This window comes from Glycine max, chromosome 1 (genome assembly GCF_000004515.6).
Source record: "Glycine max cultivar Williams 82 chromosome 1, Glycine_max_v4.0, whole genome shotgun sequence".
NCBI classification, from domain to species: Eukaryota; Viridiplantae; Streptophyta; class Magnoliopsida; order Fabales; family Fabaceae; genus Glycine; species Glycine max.
This window is the reverse complement of record NC_016088.4, coordinates 372,652-394,096: the sequence shown is the minus strand read 5'-3', so window position 1 is coordinate 394,096 and position 21,445 is coordinate 372,652. Positions and strand designations below refer to the sequence as shown.

General features: G+C 34.6%; 5 protein-coding genes and 2 pseudogenes across 7 annotated transcripts; 3 read left to right on the top strand and 4 right to left on the bottom strand.

Annotated features, from left to right (window-relative positions):
• The first annotated feature begins 202 nt into the window (after positions 1–202).
• Positions 203–3,199, top strand: LOC100790501 (uncharacterized). The gene is made up of 5 exons (XM_006572858.4): positions 203–1,081; positions 1,608–1,660; positions 1,914–2,062; positions 2,158–2,309; positions 2,413–3,199. Exons 1-5 carry the CDS (start codon positions 304–306, stop codon positions 2,832–2,834), a joined length of 1,554 nt encoding a protein of 517 aa, XP_006572921.1. The 5' UTR covers positions 203–303; the 3' UTR covers positions 2,835–3,199.
• An 842-nt stretch (positions 3,200–4,041) lies between these two features.
• LOC100793675 (protein NDL1) lies at positions 4,042–6,487 on the bottom strand. Its single transcript, XM_026123825.2, has 10 exons — positions 6,335–6,487; positions 6,036–6,133; positions 5,847–5,935; positions 5,554–5,614; positions 5,317–5,403; positions 5,154–5,231; positions 5,022–5,078; positions 4,829–4,884; positions 4,410–4,559; positions 4,042–4,328 (listed from the first exon to the last, which is right to left on the bottom strand). Exons 2-9 carry the CDS (start codon positions 6,129–6,131, stop codon positions 4,532–4,534), a joined length of 552 nt encoding a protein of 183 aa, XP_025979610.2. The 5' UTR covers positions 6,132–6,133; positions 6,335–6,487; the 3' UTR covers positions 4,042–4,328; positions 4,410–4,531.
• A 276-nt stretch (positions 6,488–6,763) lies between these two features.
• LOC100789441 (mitochondrial carrier protein CoAc2-like) lies at positions 6,764–9,022 on the top strand (annotated as a pseudogene).
• A 469-nt stretch (positions 9,023–9,491) lies between these two features.
• LOC100802330 (pentatricopeptide repeat-containing protein At2g15690, mitochondrial) lies at positions 9,492–11,204 on the bottom strand. The gene has a single exon (XM_003517773.5). It carries the CDS (start codon positions 11,005–11,007, stop codon positions 9,649–9,651), a length of 1,359 nt encoding a protein of 452 aa, XP_003517821.1. The 5' UTR covers positions 11,008–11,204; the 3' UTR covers positions 9,492–9,648.
• Positions 11,205–12,025: 821 nt separating this feature from the next.
• Positions 12,026–16,050, bottom strand: LOC100788916 (protein EFFECTOR OF TRANSCRIPTION 2-like; annotated as a pseudogene).
• Positions 15,252–18,943, top strand: LOC100788388 (probable acyl-[acyl-carrier-protein]--UDP-N-acetylglucosamine O-acyltransferase, mitochondrial). Of its 2 annotated transcripts, none has more exons than XM_041018188.1 (9): positions 15,252–15,361; positions 15,881–16,117; positions 16,826–16,918; positions 17,025–17,141; positions 17,251–17,334; positions 17,920–18,024; positions 18,108–18,194; positions 18,299–18,431; positions 18,589–18,943. In XM_041018188.1, the coding sequence occupies exons 2-8, from the start codon at positions 16,106–16,108 to the stop codon at positions 18,410–18,412; spliced, it is 612 nt and encodes a 203-aa protein (XP_040874122.1). In that variant the 5' UTR covers positions 15,252–15,361; positions 15,881–16,105; the 3' UTR covers positions 18,413–18,431; positions 18,589–18,943. The 2 variants fall into 2 exon arrangements, with proteins under 2 accessions (XP_040874122.1, XP_014619281.1); XM_014763795.2 differs by having other exon boundaries at positions 18,293–18,431.
• A 59-nt stretch (positions 18,944–19,002) lies between these two features.
• On the bottom strand, positions 19,003–21,207 carry LOC100778233 (uncharacterized). 2 transcript variants are annotated; one of them, XM_014763837.3, is made up of 4 exons: positions 21,069–21,207; positions 20,844–20,956; positions 19,589–19,669; positions 19,003–19,239 (listed from the first exon to the last, which is right to left on the bottom strand). In XM_014763837.3, the coding sequence occupies exons 1-3, from the start codon at positions 21,130–21,132 to the stop codon at positions 19,589–19,591; spliced, it is 258 nt and encodes an 85-aa protein (XP_014619323.1). In that variant the 5' UTR covers positions 21,133–21,207; the 3' UTR covers positions 19,003–19,239. The 2 variants fall into 2 exon arrangements, with proteins under 2 accessions (XP_014619323.1, XP_014619309.1); XM_014763823.3 differs by lacking the exon at positions 19,589–19,669.
• Positions 21,208–21,445: the final 238 nt, after the last annotated feature.

The window sequence follows — 21,445 nt, the reverse complement described above, 5'->3', positions numbered from 1 at the left end:
AAAAAAATAATTAATTTTAATATATATATCACTAAAATATTTAATATACATGTAAGTTTTACATATATAAATGATCAAAATTGTATAGAACTTATATATATATTAAAATTTTTAGTATTATATATATCAATGTTAATATTTTTTAATATAATTATCTTATTATTGAAAGAAAATCGCCTAAAATCCGATTCTAACCGGGCCCAAATCATACTAAAACGTAAAACCCTTTCTCTCATAAACCCTAGAAATATCAGTTTTGTACCGTTGAACACCGATTAAACATTCTCTCTACTTCTGCTCTAAATGGAGATCACCGGCTTGGTCCCTCTCGTGGGTGAGAACTACGCCCTCAAGCTGAAAAATTCCATGCAAGACCTTTTGGCCGAGATTCCTAAAGAATCCCCAAATTTTTCTCCTTTCGTCGATGCGTTTTACGAATTGATGCAAGCGAAGGTTGATTCATCCTTTGAGGTGATATGGGTCTACGCTGCAATTAACTTTCGTGGTCGTAACTCGGAGAAAGGTGATGCCTTGGATCGAATATTGGCCGCAAAAGACTTGTTTAAGTTGCTATCTGCGTGTTCGGCCTCTATTTGTGCTTCGAAGAGCATCGCTTTGCTGGCTCCTGTTGTTTTCGCGATGCACGGAGTGATTGTGGAGCTGTTTGGGAGGGAATTGATATTGAAGAGAGAGAAGAAAGCAATGAGGGAGGTGAAGTCTTTGGTGGATGTAGTTCTTGGGTATATAAGCATTTGCTGTGATAACAAGGTTTATAAGGAGGAAACTGATTCCGTGAATTTGATTTTGCCTTTTACTGATTTGGCTCGTGTTTCGGTGGACATGAATGGTGATGATGAAGGGTTTAAATCTTTGTTGCCTCTTGTGAGCGGTGATGTTTGTGGCTGGATTTGTTCTAGAGAGTTTCATGGTGGCTACTTGGGTGGTGCTGTCATCATGGAAGCGTTTTTCATGAAACTTTGCCTTTCTTTTCATTTGGTAACGTCAAGGGATGAGTTGGAAATGAATCTCAAGAGTTGGGCTGTTGGCTCAATATCTAGCTTTCAGAACATACACTTTTTGGGTCAGTAAGGATTTATATTTCAGTTTCCCACTACTTTCCTTATCCGTGTCAGTGTGACTTTAACTCCGTAAGTTTCTTGGCATTAGGTAAAGACTTATAGTAGTTCATGCAATTGAGTGTAGCAATAAAGTTATAGCTCTGCACTATATTGTCAAGGTCTTCCTAACCAGTGTCCTTATGGCATTGGTTATGGAACTAAAAGGAGAAAATATTTATTGTGGAAATCATAGGAGAGCGGAAAAAAGATCAGTGCAATTTTTCGCCTCTTAATAAAAACATTTATACTTTAAGTTCCTTAAACAATGCCCTTAGGGCACTGGTTAGCATTTGCCTAATGTTAATGTCCACTCTGAGATGCTTGAACTTCTATGGACCAAGTTTACTTATATCTTTGTGTGGTAACTTAGCTGGCTCATGGAAGAATTTCCATTAGAAGCATTTGATCATTTAATTTAACTTTTCTCTTGCTTTGATTCCCATTTTTCTAGTTCCTAATTTAATGTGGATTTATCTTTTGTGCAACCAGAGATCCTTATGAGAACGACAATAGAGACACCTTTGCCTCTGATCTCAATACTGGTTGGTATTTCATCCTTGTACATATTTGCCATAAGTTTATGGTTTCTTTCATATCTGCAATAAGTAATCATAGCAGACACTTGTTCCTATTTTTATTGCACATAAGTCCAACACCATAAGTTTATGGACTAGGGCTATCACTTGTACAATCCAGCTCTTCATAGACTTACACTTACCCTTGTTTATTTCCTGAGTCCATTTATCAGAATGTAGGGATTCTAAGTAGTGCTTCCTTCTATTGCTGTCTGTGCAGAAACCTGAAGATGAAATTCTATCAAGGAAAGTTCTATTTGATGCTGTACTATTGGTGGACTACCCTTTCTTCTATCTCAATGTCAAGTACATAAAAAACCTTACCTTGACCAGATTGATTGTTACTCACAAGGCTGTGGAGTATTTTAGGTATGATACTACGATGAATTAATTATTGTATTATACATATATAGTTCTCTCATTGTCCTTGCATAGCATAATTTCTAATTCTGTCTTTAATGTAGGGGGCTTGGTGATCAGAATAGAGCTGTCTCTTATATTAAGGCATTTTCTGCTTCTCGATTGCCATTGCAAATAATTAAATGGGTTACAAGCCAGAATGGTTTGGAGGAAAAAACTGGCAGAGCAAATGGATCCTCCCCCAGAGCTCTTATAAGTAAGTTGATCTGGCACTTATATTTTGGATTGGAGAAATTGTGCTCAATGCATTATACACCTAACATATTTCATCAATTCCTTGTGTTTAATTTACTTACTAGATTGGCTGCTGAGCCTTGAGAATCGAGGGATCAGAGTTTTCGAAGATGATGTTTTAAAAAGCCATGCTACATCAGGTCTTGATATTTCTCAAACTGAGCACCCAGCTGGTAACTTGGAGGGCAAGGTAGCAGATGATGACCTTTTTTATGTGGATAATATTGGGGAAGAGGGACATGCAGGCGACAATGATAAGCAAAACAAATTGATTAGTGATGCGTTTGTAGCTGCTGCCCAAACTATGAAGTTATCCGATAATGGAGCTCGAAAACGAAAAGGAAAACATAGTGAAAAGAAAATTAAATTTGTCAAATATGACCTCCATCAAAACTCTGAGCCAGTCAAAGCCAGTACTTTAGCCGCAGATGATAGTTCAAGTGGTGAGAGTGAAGTTGAGGATCCTGTTTCGGATACAGATGCATAAAGCTAGAATAACAAACTGTTATCTGTGTAATCATGTTATTTACCTACTCCAACTAGATACCACAGTCCCTTGTTATTATGTAGTGCATTGGAGGGATCCTTTACATGATGAGAGGTCTCAAGAGGTGGTGAGAAGTTGCATGCTGCCTCATCAGTTTTGTCAGCATTATGTTTCCCTGGTTTGTGAATTCAGTTCAGCAGGGCTCCAACAAGTTTAGTGCAGTCACGTTGCAGTTGCACTGACACTTTCTTAAGATGTTGAGTATTTCATTTTATTTGTATTTATGTTAGTAATGTGTTATACTTAAGACTGAAATTTCTTATCCACAATCCACAATTTGGAAGTGGACACGTCTTTTCCCTTTCTATCCTTCTCTCTGGCTCACTTTTTCTTTGCTTTTGACTTTGGATAATTTGGATATCAGGATATGCTACTAACTCCGGATGAATTTGCATAAAGGAAGATAAATTTATAGAATCTTAGATACTATTTAAATATTTAACCATTAACTAGTGGCCGTGGCGCTCTAACTCTTAATTGAACTGTTTTAAATTTGCAAGTGTCTCTTAATTTACTTTATTAGAAATTGTAACATTTTTATAACTAAATTGGTTTTTCTTTTTAATGGCAAATTAGATAGATGCACGGTAAATATGCAAATGTCTCATCATTTATTTTGCTAGAAAGGTTTGGAAAATGATTTTCTTTTGATGAATTGAAGTGTTAAGCTTATTATAGTAAGTTTCCTATGGTCCCCACCTTCTAACAATATTTGCACTAAAGAAAAACTTACTTTCTATCACAATCCAACACTTACTAGTTACTATTTTATATTGCTTTGTTAGCGCATTGAAATGAAATAGTCTTGACGTTGAAGAGTTCAGTAACATAAGTTTAGTTAGTTAGGACAGAACAACTGTTAGGCGTTGAAAAGTCAAGAGATGAACTCGAAATGATTAAAAAATTGCTGGTGTGACGAAATATAGGAATGAGAAGGAAATTGGCGTGGTAACTCTTCTTCATCTGTTGCTTTAAAAGCAAATTTGTTTAAAGTAAGATTATTCATTTTTCACTCTTCACATAGACACTTCAATTAGAAGAATTCAAATCTTAATGTACCGGATTATGAAAGATTATTCTTTTTTCGCTCTTCATTTTTTTTATTCATAAAACTCACGGATATCAAAAGGTCTATAATAATTCTCACATTGGATTATAACTCATTTAAGATTAAAGAAATGAATTAATATAGTAACAGAGAAAAATATAATGAGAGAATCAAAACGGAAGTTGGGTGTCTCGGTGAGAAATTAAAGAAATTTCTAACTGGGAAGGATGTGTTAAAAATCAGGGAGTCTCGGGAGAGATGCAAGATGGACTAAGAGGGTTCCTCGGGCTGTCACAGAAATGACATTATCCCATTAAAAAGTACTCCATTGGGACCAGCATTGCATGTGGCTGTTCCTCTGTAACCATTGATCCACAACCCTGGACCTGCCAAATCATTCATTCATTCCACTCTCAAACCTAGTTTTGCATAACATGTGTGCATGCATTCACAATTATTCCACGTACCTCGACCAAGGCAGTGTATCTCCTAGCAAGTTTTGAAGTCATATGAAGAGCCTCCGAATGGAAAGGAGAACTGTCCCCAAGAAAAATAAGCGTACCACATTTTAGTCTCTTCAATCCTTCCATTATATCAGGTCTCCTACGTACAAGTTGCTGCACGTAAATATGATAACTCGGTTTAAGTATAGGCCTGTTTAGATAAACTTTTCTACAAAGCATTTGTAGGAGAAGCAAATAACAAGGTAAAAATGAATCGAGTTTTTCTCATACACGAGTTTATTTTAGCTTGTAAAAGAAACCTGGTTCATTTTACTTCTTATTTTCTTCTCTTATAAGTGTTTGTGGATAAGTTTATCCAAATAGGACCTAAAATAAATAAATAAATATGGTGAAGCAAGTGACAACTATGTAGCAGCTCTTACTCATTGATAACCTGAAGAAACCGAAAGACATTGATGCCCTTTCTCTCATCTAGTAGCTGGAAACAAAACACGAGAAAGAACCAGCAAAATGAGGTAAATGCAGCAGAGATAAGAAGAAAGAGTAAGGAAAAAAAAATTATATTTCAGCTATGAGGCAGCACAAGGGTAGGAACTAAATTAGCTTAGCACTTACTTTTCTGGAAGCTTGAACTATCTCTGATTCTGGAAATTCAGCATTATCACGAACTTCCTGTTACCAGGAAAACTCGTAAATACTAAATAAACAAGGAAATACAAGAGGGCTAAGATCCTTGCATTACAATACCTTGCTGAAGTACCGCTGGAGCAAACACTCTTTCAACAAGCCACACACACCATAGAAATATAGCAAATTTGACATCACCTAAAATTAGAAGCAGTCTTAGTTTAGTAAAATTATCAAACTAAACAACTCATGAATGCATAGTCTGCAGGCATTTGAAAGGAACCTTGTTATAAAACCATTCAGTCCAAGAAGGAGATTTGCAAAAGGGAGATACAAGTATTAAACCAAGAACACGCTCCCTATATTTCGTCTGCATCAAAATAGGAAAAAATAACAAAAAAATAAGATTGACTTCATATCAAAACTTATTACCCATAATTAGGTTTTTAAATAATAAAAAAAAAACTACTAAGAATTGGTTAAACATCCCCCTCTCTTCAAAGTCAAATAAGGTACATACTGCAAACAGTGAAAGGATATAAGCACCAGACGATATTCCCATGCACATCACTGCACCAAGCCTGGACAAGGAAATAGTTCATGAAATCAGTAAAATATCACACACATTAGATTTTCCCAAAATATATGCAATGTTCTCTTGCTCCCTTTTAATTTTAGGGCATAACTATGAAAAGAACCACAAAAGATCGATCACTTTCTATGTTGGATGTGTTCTCAAATACACGGAACAATTTCAAAAAATGAAAGCTAACAATACAAAAAAATAAAACAGAGAAGTTATATGGTAGTTACCGAAAATAATTGAGATCCTCAATTATTTGATCTGCTAAGTCTTCAGCAGAAGGAACTGGATCATCAGGACAAATTGCAGCAGCTCCCAACTACAAGAACTCTTGTGGAATTTCCAGATAAACTATGTAAATAATAATATTCAGTTTTAAATGCAATAAAAAGTTCATTCAAGTAGATAAACTTGCAAACCTCATTCCCAGGAGGACTGATATGATATATGCAGAAGTTGTGAAGAAGCAAAGAAGCTGCCTCTGGACAGAAAAATAATCCTTGGAAACATGACATATCTGCCTCAATACATAGAAACAAAATAATGCCTCAGGTTTTCATATTAAATTAAGAGGATAGAATCAAACATACACATACAATCATTGACATGTCCAGAAACAACTAAGCAATAAATTTTAGAACAGCAGGAAGAAATTATGATTCCTGACATTTTAAACAAGAGTAATTGGCAGCAAGGAGAATGAAATGACTCCACTTACGATTTAGCGCTATATCTGGATAAGTGATCAGAGCTGGTTTTTCTTGATCCCCACAAACTATTACAGTTTAAATATGATGTTCCTGAAATAATATTCTTAAATTAGCGTATGAGAAAAATGCAGGTAGAAAAAAAAATGTGGAGGCAAAGAAGCATAAAAATTGAAGCAAGCTTTTGGAGTGAAAAAAGAACATCCCTCTAAAGCAAAGGATATCCTTTGTTTTGAGATATATATTTAAGTCAGGGATTGGTTGAACATAGTACATAGTTATTGTAAATTTTTCACATTATCATTAATTTTCACTGATAAAAAAAGATATATTTAAATTATGTATAGAAAGAAAAGAAGTAATTATTTAGTAATGGTTAAATAATAGTAGAAGTGTTGGATGTTGGAAACATACATAAATGACACTTGTTCAATTCTATTCAACAACCAATTACTCACTCAATTCAAGAATTTAATAGAATTCGTTATTTTTGTTTTCCTGTTACTGTTTCTCTGAATGGCGAAGCAGAGGCAAGAAGACGGGAAGAACGACGTGGTCGATCACATGCCTCTTTCGCCAAGGAACTACTTGCCGGCGGCTTTGCCAAGACCGTCGTCGCTCCTCTCCAACATGTCAAGATTCTCTTTCAGGTCCCTTCCATGCTTTCTTTCTTACCTTACTTCAATAACCCATACCTTTTCCTCTTTTCTTTCATCTTCAAAATTAAAATGCACTTACTCCACATAAACATATTATTGTAATTAGTATCTATCCAAGTGATTTGGTAGAAGTTATTAATGTGCTAAAGTTATGGTTAATCAGACTTTACTTTTCTTTTTAGCAAACTCCAAATTAGTTAGAGTCTTTTTCTCCCAATGAACCAGGAGAGTTAAGACAAAAAAATTATAATTAGTATTTACTTTAAAATTGATCAACACAACAGCTTAATTTTCAATTGACTCTTTTATTGCAGACACGAAGGGCCGAGTTTCAGAGCACAGGGCTGATTGGATCAACTGTCATAATTGCCAAAACCGAAGGCCTTTTGGGTTTCTACAGGTTTTTCTGACTTCAATTGATCACAACAACAACTGCAATTTTCATGTATCAATTGAATTAACCATCTTCTTGGTCATGAATTGCAGAGGAAATGGAGAAGTGTTGCAAGGATTATTCCTTACGCAGCTATTCATTATATGTCATATGAGGAATACCGCAGACGGATTATACAAACTTTTACTCATGTTTGGAAAGGCCCTACCCTTGACCTTGTGGCAGGCTCACTCTCTGGAGGGACAGCTGTACTTTTCACCTATCCACTTGACTTGACTTGAACCAAGTTAGCTTATCAGGTAAAGTATCTTATCTTTATCAGCGGGATCTAAATCAGTTAGTTGAACAGCGTGAATTATTATAAATTTTTTGATATTGTCTCAAAAAGAAGTATCTTATCATCTCTTTATTGGGGGGTTAGAAACTGGAGGGAAAGGTTTTGCCATATGCATTCATTTATTTATACCAATTATTTGCATTAGAAACTGCAGATTGTTAGTCCAACAAAGTTGAATGCTTCCGGGATGGTTAATAATGAACAAGTTTACAGAGGGATCCTTGATTGTCTTGCAAAGACTTGTAGAGAGGGCGGCATTAGGGGTCTCTATCGTGGAGTGGGTATGACTTTAAATCACCATATATCTTTTGTATCGTATATCACTCTTGCATTGGTGATGCAACACTCTTCATTTTGTTCATGGCAACAGCTCCAACTCTTATTGGAATATTCCCATATGCGGGTTTGAAATTCTACTTCTGAGAGGAAATGAAGCGCCATGTCCCCGAGGAGTCCAATAAAAGTATCATGGCCAAACTCACGTGTGGATCTGTGGCAGGGTTATTGGGTCAGACCATCACGTATCCTCTTGAAGTGGTTAGGAGGCAAATGCAGGTAATTTACTTCATCTGATCATCCAGATAATGATTTGGTAGATATCAACATGGTACAAAGTTGACAACCGTCTGGCCAGGTTAAAAAACTCCTGCCATCTGATTATGCTGAATTGAAGGGGACTCTTAAATCTATTGTTTCGATTTCCCAAAAGCAAGGCTGGAAGCAACTGTTTTCAGGGCTGAGAATCAATTACATAAAGGTGATAAAAAATAATAGCTTATTAATGTAACCGCCCGACACTCTAAAATCATTCTGTATAGCTAAGAGATGATTTTTGTAATTCAGGTTGTTCCATCTGTGGCCATCGGCTTTACAGTTTATGATACTATGAAATCATACCTGAGAGTTCCATCAAGAGATGAAGCTGCGGTTGAAAATTGAAATGGTAACCAACAAAGGAATCAGCCAGACATCCTCGCCGTAATAATATAAAATGATCCCCTTTCCATTTCAGCCTGCTAACAACCCCATAGACTTCAAACTGGCTTCTTCATCTCTGTCAATTTGACTGTTATTCATACATAATTGTAGCTGCACACTGCATTCTTTCAAGTTGTACGGCGAGATGGAGCTTATATTCCATCTCCAAATAGGATACAACATATACATCTGTACACCTTACCAAGGAATGACCCCTTTGATTCAGGTCTCATTCATTTCATCATTTGAAGAAACATTGCGTATGTTGTTTAGTTAGGACAAATCATGTACTTATAAATAAAAGATTAATTGACCCTTTTGGATGTGTAAGTAGAGAATCATTTAGAAATGTTGATATCTAATATCTCTTCACTGCATTTGGTTTATTCTAAGCACTCACCAGATTTCTATTACCTTCCAATTTTCGTGGGCTATTGTTGTTCTTAATTTAATACCCAATGGTAAATAAGATATCTACAAATTACTTCGGACAGAAAATGTCTTGCATATACTGCAGGATTCAACATCGCAATATACTCATGTTTGTATGGAAATAAAGGTTGATCTTGCAAGTGTTACTATTTAAATAATGGGGACAGCAAAGAAAACTCTTCATATTCCATCTATAGGAATGTAGATGCTATCTAAATTCTAGGCTACAAGAAGCACATTTGTAAAAACGCAATATAGCATATTTCAGGAGCCAACATAAAAAAATATGCAGCATACCAATTATTGTTAGATGGAAATTTAGCACATTATCAGCCACTCAATCTTTACTGACAAACATGTAAGACAGATAGAAAGACACCACACAGGTCAATTCATAGATGGAACAAAAATTTCTTTGATCTGCCCGACTAAGGATTTGAACCTTACATTTTTGTCACAAAATAAGAAACAATCTAGCAGTACAGCATCAATCGATATATGTACAGTTGAGTACTTTTACCAACACTACCAATAATCTCCACAGGAGCATTTTCCATCTTTGAAATGATGGAATCGCTTGTTATCCCTAACAATTAGCTCCCTACCAACAATCTTTGACATGATTTTAATTGCATTGTGGCAGTCCCCACAGATGCGTAGGTTCTTGATGATTCTCAGTGTAGTCCTCGGTGGTGTACTGATGAGGCCATAAGCAATTGCCAAACGTTCGCTATGATATTGCAAGGCCTTCTCTTTTTCCTCCTCATCAATGTCATGGAGGACATATCTTGTATCCGGCACATAACCTGCTTCCCTCATCTGCCCACTCAAACCTCCCAATTTCTCATGAGCCTCTTCTTTATAGGGTATAGAATACCGATACTCAGTCACCCTATTCTTCTCCTCTAGCATGTTCATATCAGACTGCTTCTTTCTTGGAGGCGGGGGAAGTTTATCAGCAACGGCTTTTGAAGGATCAAGACATGTTAACACCTCCTCCGCATGATCTTCAAGATCTAAATCTCCATGTTTTTGTGCAAAATTTCGAAGAGACTCCCAAGCCTCAACTCCAAGCTCAATTGGTATCTTCTCAATGAACTCCTCAGCTTCATTCAACTGGCCAGTATTCCCCAGAATGTTAATAACCTCCAAGTAATGCTCCATGCTAGGAACAATTCCATGCTCCTTCATGGACTCAAAGTGTAAAAACCCTTCTTCCACAGCTTCTGCCTGTGCACATGCAGCCAAAACCAATTCAAAAGTTTCCCCATCAGGTGGCACCCCTGCTTGCTTCATCTGCTGAAAAACCAATAAACCATCACACCCTAAACCATTGGCTGCGTACCCACCAATCATCAAATGCCACGAAGAGATGTTTCTCTCCGGAATTTGATCAAACACTCGGCGTGCATCCTTCACACTGCCACATTTGCAGTACATTCCGATCAATCTGTTGCTCAATTCAACGTCCCTACGAAAGGTCGATCTTCTCAGGAATTCATGGACCCTTTTGCCCGATTCAAGCGACCTTGTATGCTCACACAAATTCAAGAGCGCGAGATAAACGCGATAATCAGCAACAGCACCTTGACCCATGAGTTCCAATACTTGATCAAGGTTACCCTCTTCACACAGGGACACCAAGTCCACATTCAAGGGTAATGGGGCGTTTTGGTTTTGATGGTCGAGCTGCAATTTCTGTTCATTGGGAAGGTTCCCCTTACACAAAGGAGGGATTTTGTGAGTGGAACGACTGTTGTTGGTGCCGTTTCGGCGCCTGCTCGCATTGGGGACCGCGTAGGCGCAGAAAGGAATGGATGAAGAGGAATGGGTGAAGACTGCGCGTGGAATGGAAGCCATTGATGTGTGGAGTTTGAGTTCCATGCTTTCTGCTCTGTTAGTGTTCCAGTTCCAGCAGTTATCGCTAATAAAATATCTGATTTATCTCTCCCCACAAAAAAATGATCAAAATTACTGTTTTTTAGACAAAATTCAAGACAAACTTGTCATTTTCTTTTTAATTCAAATTACGTTTTATTTTCTCAATGATAAATAAATTAGGTTTTTATTAACCTACTTGATATTGCAGTCATCAAAACATAAAACGATTGTGTATATATGTAGACAAGATTTATATAATGAAAGTTATTCTTTTCAAAAAAATATAATGAAAGTTATTTTTATATGAATATATGACGTATACTTTTTTTTTATAATGATATATGTAGTATACTTACATCTATATGGTGAAAGTTTATTTTATAAGAAAGTGAACTATATAGTTCTATTCTACACAAGTTGTCAGGATTTAAAAAAAAAACTAATTTTAAAAAGTTATATGATTTTGAAAAAACTAATGTGATTTGTACTTTTAAATCTTTACCATTTATAATAAAATACAAATATTAATGTTTATTTCTCTTATTTTCGTATAAAATTTTATAATATATTTTGATTTGTGGTAGATAATGAAACAGAATGAATTGAAAGACGATAGGAACAAAATAAAAGGAAATAAAAATGTCAATTAATTATTTAGATATTTTATAATGAAATGAAATATAGACTCCAGTCAATTGTTTGAAAAAAAAAATGAAACAGTACGCGTTATCAAATCTCAATTCTTATATCATTCGTATCTTAAAAACATTTTATGTTTTATTTTCTTACTTTATATATATTTCTCTCATTTATATATTTTTATATTAAGTTAGACACAATTATGCACTTCTCTCATTTATATATTTCCACGTCAATGGTGGATGATGAGAAATCCAGGTCGAGTGTGAAGCACACATTCAGATTGATGGCTTAAATGTTTGAAATTTATAAAATTTTAGAGCTAAGAAAATAGAGAACAGTTATAATCTTCGAACCGTAGGAAAGAAAAATAGCATTGGCATTTGGAAGTACGGGTATCTGAGATGCTAGTGCTGGCATAATGGGCACATTTTCTAACAACCTAAGGAATTGGTACTCGTTATGATCATAAAGAAAAACAATCATTACTTGTACGGTACAGATATGGGTTCTCAGTCTCTGACTTGGGTGCCCTTATTGCTTTGGCAGTGGACACATTTGTTCTCATTCCTTTGTATTCAGGACACCTAGGACGATATCGGTTAATTATGAAGTATCGACATCGACATGAATATCAGATCAGATTCGATACAGATACGTGAATACTTGTAATGTTCAAAATATAGAACAGGTGTTGTGTTGATGTCCAACACTGTCGCTGACGCATATCGAACACTGAAGATGATAAGGGATTAAAGTGTCCGGACTTCTTAAACTGATAAAGCTGAATACTCGAGGTAGGAGATTATAGCTGCCATTGTCTGCTTCATCTAACTTGATTGATTTAATTTGGATACCGACTTGCTTCTGAGTGAAAGGTAGAAGCGCTCTGGCCATATCTGAAAGTGTTCTAGTGCCTGAAGCAATTTGATGTAGCTTTTGAAGAATATCATCAGGCCTCCGGATACCATTATTGCTCGTGTTCCATGCATAATCAAATGTGCTGAGCAGCTGAGTTTCTGTTCGCAGGGCATCTTCCTTGTTTTGCATCTGTTCAACAACAAAAAAGTATTGTTTACTCATCAATTTTTTTTGCATTTCTTATTCTGTAAGATGCATATGTGCATTTCTTCAATCTTGAACCCAAAATTTCACAAAATGCAACCGTCACCATCAAGTGTTAACAGTATTTTCCAAATAATAATTCACATCACTTCATCAGATACTAGGATTTCTCACAATAGACCCCATTTTACCAATTGAGCTTTGGCCCCATTCGTGTAGATAAATTATGCCGGTATGAAAATGATGAGCACTATATCTTTGTAATTTGTAACTAACATATTAAAAAAAGGGTCCGCAACGGTGATTTAGACCGCAAAATTAAGGTTTTTTAATTGGTTGTGATCGCAATTGGAATGTATTGTAAGACTTAATGTTTTATGTGAGAATTATCTGACTTATTAAAAATTAATAAATAATTAATTAATAATTATGGGTAAAATGGTAAATGAGATATGTGTATAATTGAAACAGTTTTTAGAGATAATTATAATTTGAAGGAAATAATGATTTTTAAGAGATTAATACTTACTAAGTCGAAACAAAATTTTCTTTTTGAAATAAGATATAAGAGTATTCTTTCAATCCTAGCTGTCACCATCATGCAAGATAAAGAATAAAAGAGTCAAGAGAGATAAATCTTGTTTTCTTCCTCTCTCAAGAAAACCAAAGCGCGATAAAGATTATGTGAAAGTTTCCTTGTGAAAAGAGGTACATACTCTTCAATTAATTGTGAAAATCATTAATTTTAAGATCATATTTGATTTTCTATTATTGTGATCCTAGAAGACTATAAAAATTGCATGTATCATTCACATTTATCCGTGATATCAACAAACACGACGAAACCGCAATTGGATCCATATCGGTCGCGATATCAACAAATTAACCACAACCGCAACTGGGACCTATCGATCGCATTTGTCTTCGATTTTTGGTGATATCAACAAACAAACACGACCAGGACCGATATTTAAAACCTTGATTGTTTGTAACTAAAGAAATATGGACACATGAGAAGATTGATGAAATGTACTTACAGGAGCCCATCTATAAAGGATTGAGAATTCTTGTGAAAAGACTTGGTGAAACAAGGGGAAAGAGGAATCATTCAAGTGAGCCCCAGTCATACCGTAACGCTGTAGTCGTGCTCTCACATTTTGAGCTTGTCCAAGGTGAACCACCACTATGCAGTTAGGGGCAAGCTTGTGAATTTCACGCCCTGACACTGATAATTGTGGGAGGTTATGAATCCTGTAGCTTGAACACCCTTCTTTCCTTTGGAATGGTCTTCCCAGTCACAAGGGCCAATCAGAATCTGAAATCAAACCAAAACAAACCAGTTTTTTGGAAAGCTCCATTTTGTAAATAGAGGCACAGCTTCATTTTTAAAGTAACTCTTCAAAAATTATAATTAATTTTGGTCAAAAATTATAAGGATATACAATGTGAATTTAACATGATTTATTTCATATTTAAGGTCAAGATTTGAATCTTAAACTATTTGATTAAAAGATACAATATCACTTTCTTTAATTATTTTTATCATTTTAATCCTTGATATTATATGTACTATTTTAACCTTTCACTATATTAAAATTTTACTTAAGTCTTCAATTTGAAAATAAAACGTAAAACTTATAAGTGCATTTCCTAAATAATAAGACACATGAAGGAAGATTGATATATAGTGTAATAATGGATGGAAGAAGTAGAAAATAAATGTGAAATGTAACATGGAAAATTGAAGTAAAAGGAAAAATTATTTAAAACATTGAATAAACTACTAATTTCATCTTTGAAATATTAGTCTCTCTCTTAAATAATCTCTAAACTACACAAATTATATAAGTAATTTCTGAAAGTAAATAATCTCTTAAATCTTAGTAAATAGTCTCTCAAGTATTGGAAAATTCTTCAAAGTAATTCACAAACTTCAGCAAAATATATTAACTTAAAAAATAAATTAAAGAATATTTATTAATTTATATAATTTTGTTATGAATTATTTAGGAGAGAAAATAATTCTCAAGGGACAAATTAATGATTTAATCTAAAATATTTGTACACTTAATCAAATGATTGTATATAAGTGATTAATGCATTAAAGTTAAGATTAAATCGTTCACTTATAATACGAATTATTTCCTTAACGGAAATAATATTTTGTTAAAATTACTTGATTTCTTGGTACACTAAAGGATTAAATAAAAAAAAAATATACTTTTAGATGAAATCTAACCATCACTTTGTATAAGTTAATGATAACTTAAAGGTACATTTCTTAAAATTACTTAGCCAAATTTCAAATTAATTATTATAGTTGTAAAAAAATTATTTCATTTTGTGTGTATAGTTATTGGACACACAAAAGCGCTACGTTATCAGTGATTTATTTTTATTCGACAGAATATGCATGTATATAAAACAGACAGACAAAAAAGAGTTAATATTAAATGACGTTTTAGTTTAATGAAACATAAAATCTTTTATTCTAATTCTGTCTAAAATAAATAATTAATATGATGGTTTTTCAGCCATCAACAAAGCTTTCCATATATTTTGTGAGATAATAAATAAATAGAATTTGGGCTATGTCTGTGTGCGTGGTGCTGATGGTGAAAAGCAAAGCAAGGATGTGGTGGCTCCTTCTCTTGTATGTTCAAATATCTCGCTTCTTCTATCTCTTGATCTTTGGATTTGTGCTTTGACTGTGAGTGATGGTAGATGTTGCAGAGGGGGAGAAGTTTGATCCTTATGCTCTTAATTGTTATGCCTTTGGAATTGACAAGTGAAAACATAGGTGTCCATGTTCTCCCCTATTATTTTCTTAGCCTCTGACTTTGTCGCTGCTTGTGGTAATGGTCCTTTGCCTAAGTTTAAAGGTTCATTGACCAGTAATATTTGTATCACCACCACAATTTTAAACTTTGGTGTTGACCAAAAGAAAGTAAAGTAGCTTCTGTTTTGAAGTCTTGGATACCGGGGGGGATGAAGCATGTAGAACTTGACTTGGTGTCTGTTTCCCACACTTAAATGTGTATTTCTAATATGTATTACACTTTATATCTTATTATATTGTGCAATGCTAAGATGCAGTCTTCACATAAATATCAATTCAAATTGTCAAGTGGAGCTAATAATGTTCTACATTCATCAACCGTTTTATGCTTAGGGTGTTTCGATTGGTCCCTTTTGTTCTGTTAGTGCCTCTGCAAAGCTGGGGAATGGCTGTCAACTATATCCCGGAAGCCATGTTTTTGGAATTACAAAGTTAGGGGACAATTGCACGTTGATGACGTGAGTTCTGAGTTCATATGATGATCATCCTGGATGTACCGTCATTGGAAGCAATAACACAATAGGATATCACGCTGTGATTGGTGTCAAATGTCAAGACATGAAATACAAGGTATGCATCACATTAACTAGCTGAGGTTTTTATATTTTTAATATCATGTTTTTTGCATTGACATTGCTAACTCTGTTGCCAACGCACACAGTTGTTCCATAGACTGTGATTAATGAATTAGGAATCATGCTGTCATTGTTTATTGTATTATAGGTATAACTATTAACATTTCCTTTAGTAAGGAAGATAAAATATTGGGGCAAAGAGCGTGTGTTAGTGTGTGTGTTGAAGTTAATTAATCAATCAACTTGACTATATTTTAAATATGTATTGAAGAAATATTGACAGCTAAGTTTCTTTTCTTCCCTTAATTGACAAGGTGCGTGTTAAGGAACTGATCATAGTAAAAGCCTAAGCTACCTGGACAAAGTGCATGATTGATTTTGATTTATATATCTTAACATTGTCTTTTTCTGGCAGTAGTGCTCATTAGTATGCACTTATTTTTCCTCTGTGACATTACTATTTATTGATGTACTCCATTTCCGTGTGGGCGCAGTTTTATGAGAGTTGTCGACATATCTATTTATTCAGAATATCTTGCTATTTGCACTACACCTTTTAACTAGTTATGTATGGCATTCGTATTAACCTATATATGAATCACTTTCATTGTATGCACTCCTGTTATAGGTAGCAAAATCATATCATTCATGTCTGGCTTAATGTCAGAAAAAATATAATCTTTTAATTGTGCTGATCATGTAGCCAGAGGATGAATGTTACCTGGAAGTTGGACATAATAATGATATTAGGGAACATTCTTCAATCCACCGATCTTCAAAATCAACCGATAGGACAGTAAGAAGATGGCTTCAGTAATTTTTTATAGAAAAAAACCTCAGAATTTTTAGACACATAAAGGCATATACACCTTTTCATATTCTCACCATGATCATATGATTAGGTTATTGGTAATGCCAATTTTATAATGGGATCTTGTCATATTACCCATGATTGCAAGATTGGTAACAACAATATTCTTGCCAACAATACTCTTCTAGCTGGGCATGTTGAAGTGGAAGTAAGTTCTAAAAAATTAAAGTCACTTTTTTTATGATAAATTCTGTTTTATTGATTTCTTATGTTTTAAGCATAGAATTAGAAAATTAATTAAAACTCTTCATATGTAGGACTACGTTCACACTGCAGGTGTGACTGTTGTTCACCAATTCTGTCATCTTGGCTCTTTCTCTTTTCTTGGTGGTGGTTCCCTGGTAGGTTTATCTTTTTTATCTTCATGGTCTTGAATCAATCTGTTTTGTAACAAGGGAAATGATTGTTATGCAATTATGTAAGTATGCTACTGTACACTGTACAAAATCTAAGGCAGTCGGCAGTCAGCACTCAGCAGAAGTTTAAGTAGTATCTAGTTATCTAGTAGTTGGTACTAAACTTATAATGGCTGTGAATGGTGAGGAGTATGTGAGTAATGTGTAACCTAAAAGTCTGTCCACCACAATTAAGATCACTTCATATCCTTTAGACTTGGGAAAATTTGATAGGGACTTAAATTTCTGAGCGGGACCAACAGTATCAATTACTGTAAACAACAGTACTTCTGTAATAGTGGATCTGTTCTCAACTTCGGCATTCAGTAACTTTTATTTATGACTGAGATGATTTCAACAAAAGTTTATTTAAAAATGGATTCTGGCACATAGGGGCAGCCATCTTTGGAATGTATTACATCAAATTGCCCTTATTGAAGAACTTGTTAAGACAAATACTTTTACAATGCCAAATTGATTTACAACTACTCAGGTGTGCAACTACATTTTCATGTTCTTACACAAATGAAGGTTTCACAATATGTCCCAAAGTACATGATGGCAGCCGGAGAAAGAGCTGAGCTTCGTGGTCTAAATTTAGTCGGCCTTACTCGATGTGGATTCAGCGTTGCAGAGGTTTATGCTCACAATTTTCAAATTTAGTTGTCCTCAATTTATATTTCATCACAACTAACCAATTTGCTTGGGTAATGTTTCAGATCAGGAGCATGAGAGCTGCTTATCGAAAGATATTCATGTGTGTTGATGCAAATGCTGTGTCTTTAGAAGAAAGGCTTGCAGAAGTGGTATTGTTTGTGTTCGTCTATTTCTTTGAGGCAGTTGGTGATGTATCTAGTGTCTTCCTTGGGGGTGGATCTAATCTTGTGGAAAACTTATTCTGCAGGAGCAGCATGAGGAATTGGTTCATGTTCCTGCTATGCGTGCTATGTTGCAGTCTATTCGCAACTCCTTTGCTGAAAATCGTCGCGGAATATGCAAGTTTAGACACTGGAATGCCTCTTGAAGCATGCTGAGGTCATGAGGTTAGTTAATATTTTATTTTTTGTGCTTGCCATGCTCATTAGATGCTCGAATATGTATGTTTTTAACATCAATTTATAACTAAGAAACAGAAGTAAACCAGTATTTAATTTTAGTAAAATAATTATAAAAATTTGCAATTTTGCATATGTCATGCAGTTCTTTTCTCTCCATCAAGAAGCCTACGGGAAACGTTTTACGATGGAGCAGTTCTTTTCCTTGTTATAATCTTTGTAAGAGTTGTATTATTAAGCGATTGTAGGAAGTGAGAAATCGTTGTGAATCTCGAATTTTGTATAGGTTCAGATTTGTATACTTAACTCGGGTCAGGAATCTCTACCTTCAACTTATTCTCCACACAATAATAGACTAGTCTTGCGTAAATTTTAGCCTGAAATGAATAAAATTTCACAGTAGATGATTTCTCGGTACACTAATTTGTTGCATATAGCTAAAATTGCAACAACAAAAAAAAAAAGAAATAGAATTGCAAAGCAAGCTAAAATATCAACAATGGATTGTACCCAGAAGCTGAATGCAGGACCGAAAACATTCTATACATCATTCCCACAATAAAAAATCAATGTATTACGTATATGTATTTTATCGAGTAGGGGGAAATGTTTCCACAACTGCAGGCCGATGGATGAAATCTCAAACATGACGTCTCAGTAGCATTTGAAAAGTACATCAATACTACATTAAATGTGTGCTCTGATACTATCAGCTACACCAGCAGCAAGCAAAAGGTATCCTCTGACGGTGCATATTTTGCTCTCTAAATGAGTTATGCATCAACCACCTGAAAACCTGAAATGGACAAAAACTAATGAACCCCACCACGGCTTTCCAATTTAACAAAATGATGCACATGACACCAAAATCAGGAAGGAATCTGTCATAGATTTACTCGTCATTTTTTCAAAATATTGATAGAACTGAGACAATTGGTGAATTATAGCATGTGCAATGAAGATCTTGCATGAAAAACAGTATATTCTAGGATGTTCGGAAGGAAATCAAAGCATGAATGTCTCACTGAATCTGCACCCGCCCTTAATGAACTTGGGCTGATGTTCAACAATCTATAGACATTTATATGCTCATATTGGAATTGAATTGAAATTTACAATGACAGTGAAATTATGCGGTATCATACCTAACGCAACTTTTTTACACGTTTAGAGGGTCGTGCTGTCTCCTTTTTTGATTCCTCTGGAGTTTTTAAGTCAATATATGGCTGAAACGATCGAGACATAGGTAAAGTATCATCAATTAAATCAAAGCACTGATATAACCTATTCTCACTTCATATTTATATTTTAAGTAAAGGCATCTGTTGTCCAAGGTTCAATGTACTGTTGCCAACTAATGTGATTCATTATTGAAACAGATTGTATTCCCCTAAAGATATTTACATTCCCAAAATCAAGAATCTGTAAGCCCTTGTCCTCTTTTGTCTCACAGAATTAAGGCTTCATATTTGTAAATTATATTCTGCTATGTGTTTGATCCATTTTCATTACCAATACCATATGTTTCTCTGTTTGATGAAACAGTGATTAGTTATAAAATTTTGAAGAATGGTCCAACTTGACTAGATTAAAATTATGAAGTAGCTTAAAAACTTTGTACTTGGCTTCTCTCAAGTGAGTTGGTACACTTTAGAAGAGATAATGCATAGTAAAACCAACGATTGAAATATTTTTTGTTAATCATGTATATGTATTTTGTTACAATCTTAACAATTATCCCCCTGTTTAAATGAACTTCTAAAATAAGTACTTATAAGAGAAGAAAATAAAAAAAAAAATATATATAATTGAGCTTTTACCATAAGGTAAAATCAACTCATACACTTCAGGATTTGGAGAAACTAATTAACTCATACACTTCAGGTTTTGGAGAAACTAGACGAGGAGCTTCTATAAAAGTTCAGTGCATGGTTTTAAATAGCATTCCGCAACTGCAATTGCGACTGCAATGTTAAGGTATTTTAACTTTACTGCAATGCAATCGCAACCGCAATTGTGGTCACATTTTTCCGTAATTACCTGCAATATAAATGTTTTTCTGATTCACCGCAACAATGCAATCGCAATTTAAAACCATAGTTCGGTGTATAAGTTAATTTTAATTTAGGAGAAACTCATTTTATTCTACTTTCTTATTTTAAAGATAAGTTTATACAAACGGTTTCTCGACACTTTTTCTCCTTATGTACACTCCTCACGTGTAGTCAGGTGAATTTTTTTATTTTTTTTTGCCAATGCTAAACAAAGTCACAACTCGGTTTCTATTTCCTGACAGATACGACTCATCTGAGGTAATCTTATAACACTATAATGTTATCAATTTAATAAGAGAAATATGAAAGTAAAAGAAAAAGCATTTGCATTTGAATTTGCATTTACCTCTTCCCATTTAGTTTGAAGTTCCAAAAGCTCTTGACAGTATGCAAGGCATTCGGCATGGTATACCGCAGCTAAGTCTTTGATCAAGGCCTTCCTCTTGATAATACCAACCGCTTCAACAACAATTGAAAATTAGAATTATCAAGCCCTAAACTCAAAATTTCAATGAAAAACAGAAATCGTAAGATGTGACGATGAGAGAGAAAGAGAAAGAGAGATACTCACTTCGACTAGGATCAAACGACAACGTAGGATTGGAAGGTGGTGGAACTTTCGGTTCTTCCGCCATAGCTTGCTGCTGCTGCTATTCCTCTCATCTCATCTCAACTCAACCTGCTGCGGTAGTTTCATGTAGAGTGGCTCAATCTCTTGGGCTAACAAATGGGCCATCAAAAACTCTTGGGCTAAAGAAAGATCCTTAATTTTTTTTTATTACTGTTCAAATTTTGTTTTGGTTAGAAAATAAAAGTTCCCTTTGGATAATTGTATTTTTTTTCATAATTAGGAAAGATAAGTGTAGTTTGATAAAGAATTATTTGCGTTAAGAATCAATTCAACTTATTATTTTGTACATTAATTAATTATATTCAATCACTTGATTG

Bases quoted from the DNA above. Each gene is read 5' to 3' on its own strand.
- LOC100790501 (XM_006572858.4), top strand. From the start codon at position 304: ATGGAGATCACCGGCTTGGTCCCTCTCGTGGGTGAGAACTACGCCCTC. The intron at 1,082-1,607 runs GTCAGTAAGGAT...TTGTGCAACCAG, and splicing joins TCAGAACATACACTTTTTGG to AGATCCTTATGAGAACGACA. The intron at 2,310-2,412 runs GTAAGTTGATCT...TTTACTTACTAG, and splicing joins CTCCCCCAGAGCTCTTATAA to ATTGGCTGCTGAGCCTTGAG.
- LOC100788388 (XM_014763795.2), top strand. The intron at 17,142-17,250 runs GTAAGTTCTAAA...CTTCATATGTAG, and splicing joins CTGGGCATGTTGAAGTGGAA to GACTACGTTCACACTGCAGG. The intron at 17,335-17,919 runs GTAGGTTTATCT...ACACAAATGAAG, and splicing joins TTCTTGGTGGTGGTTCCCTG to GTTTCACAATATGTCCCAAA.
- LOC100793675 (XM_026123825.2), bottom strand. From the start codon at position 6,131: ATGTCATGTTTCCAAGGATTATTTTTCTGTCCAGAGGCAGCTTCTTTG. The intron at 5,615-5,846 runs GTAACTACCATA...TTCCTTGTCCAG, and splicing joins GAGGATCTCAATTATTTTCG to GCTTGGTGCAGTGATGTGCA. The intron at 4,560-4,828 runs GTAAGAGCTGCT...ATTTACGTGCAG, and splicing joins TTTCTTCAGGTTATCAATGA to CAACTTGTACGTAGGAGACC.
- LOC100802330 (XM_003517773.5), bottom strand. From the start codon at position 11,007: ATGGAACTCAAACTCCACACATCAATGGCTTCCATTCCACGCGCAGTC.
- LOC100778233 (XM_014763823.3), bottom strand. From the start codon at position 21,132: ATGGCGGAAGAACCGAAAGTTCCACCACCTTCCAATCCTACGTTGTCG. The intron at 20,957-21,068 runs GTGAGTATCTCT...TTGTTGTTGAAG, and splicing joins GTCGTTTGATCCTAGTCGAA to CGGTTGGTATTATCAAGAGG. The intron at 19,240-20,843 runs GTAAATGCAAAT...TGTCCATTTCAG, and splicing joins TTCAAACTAAATGGGAAGAG to GTTTTCAGGTGGTTGATGCA.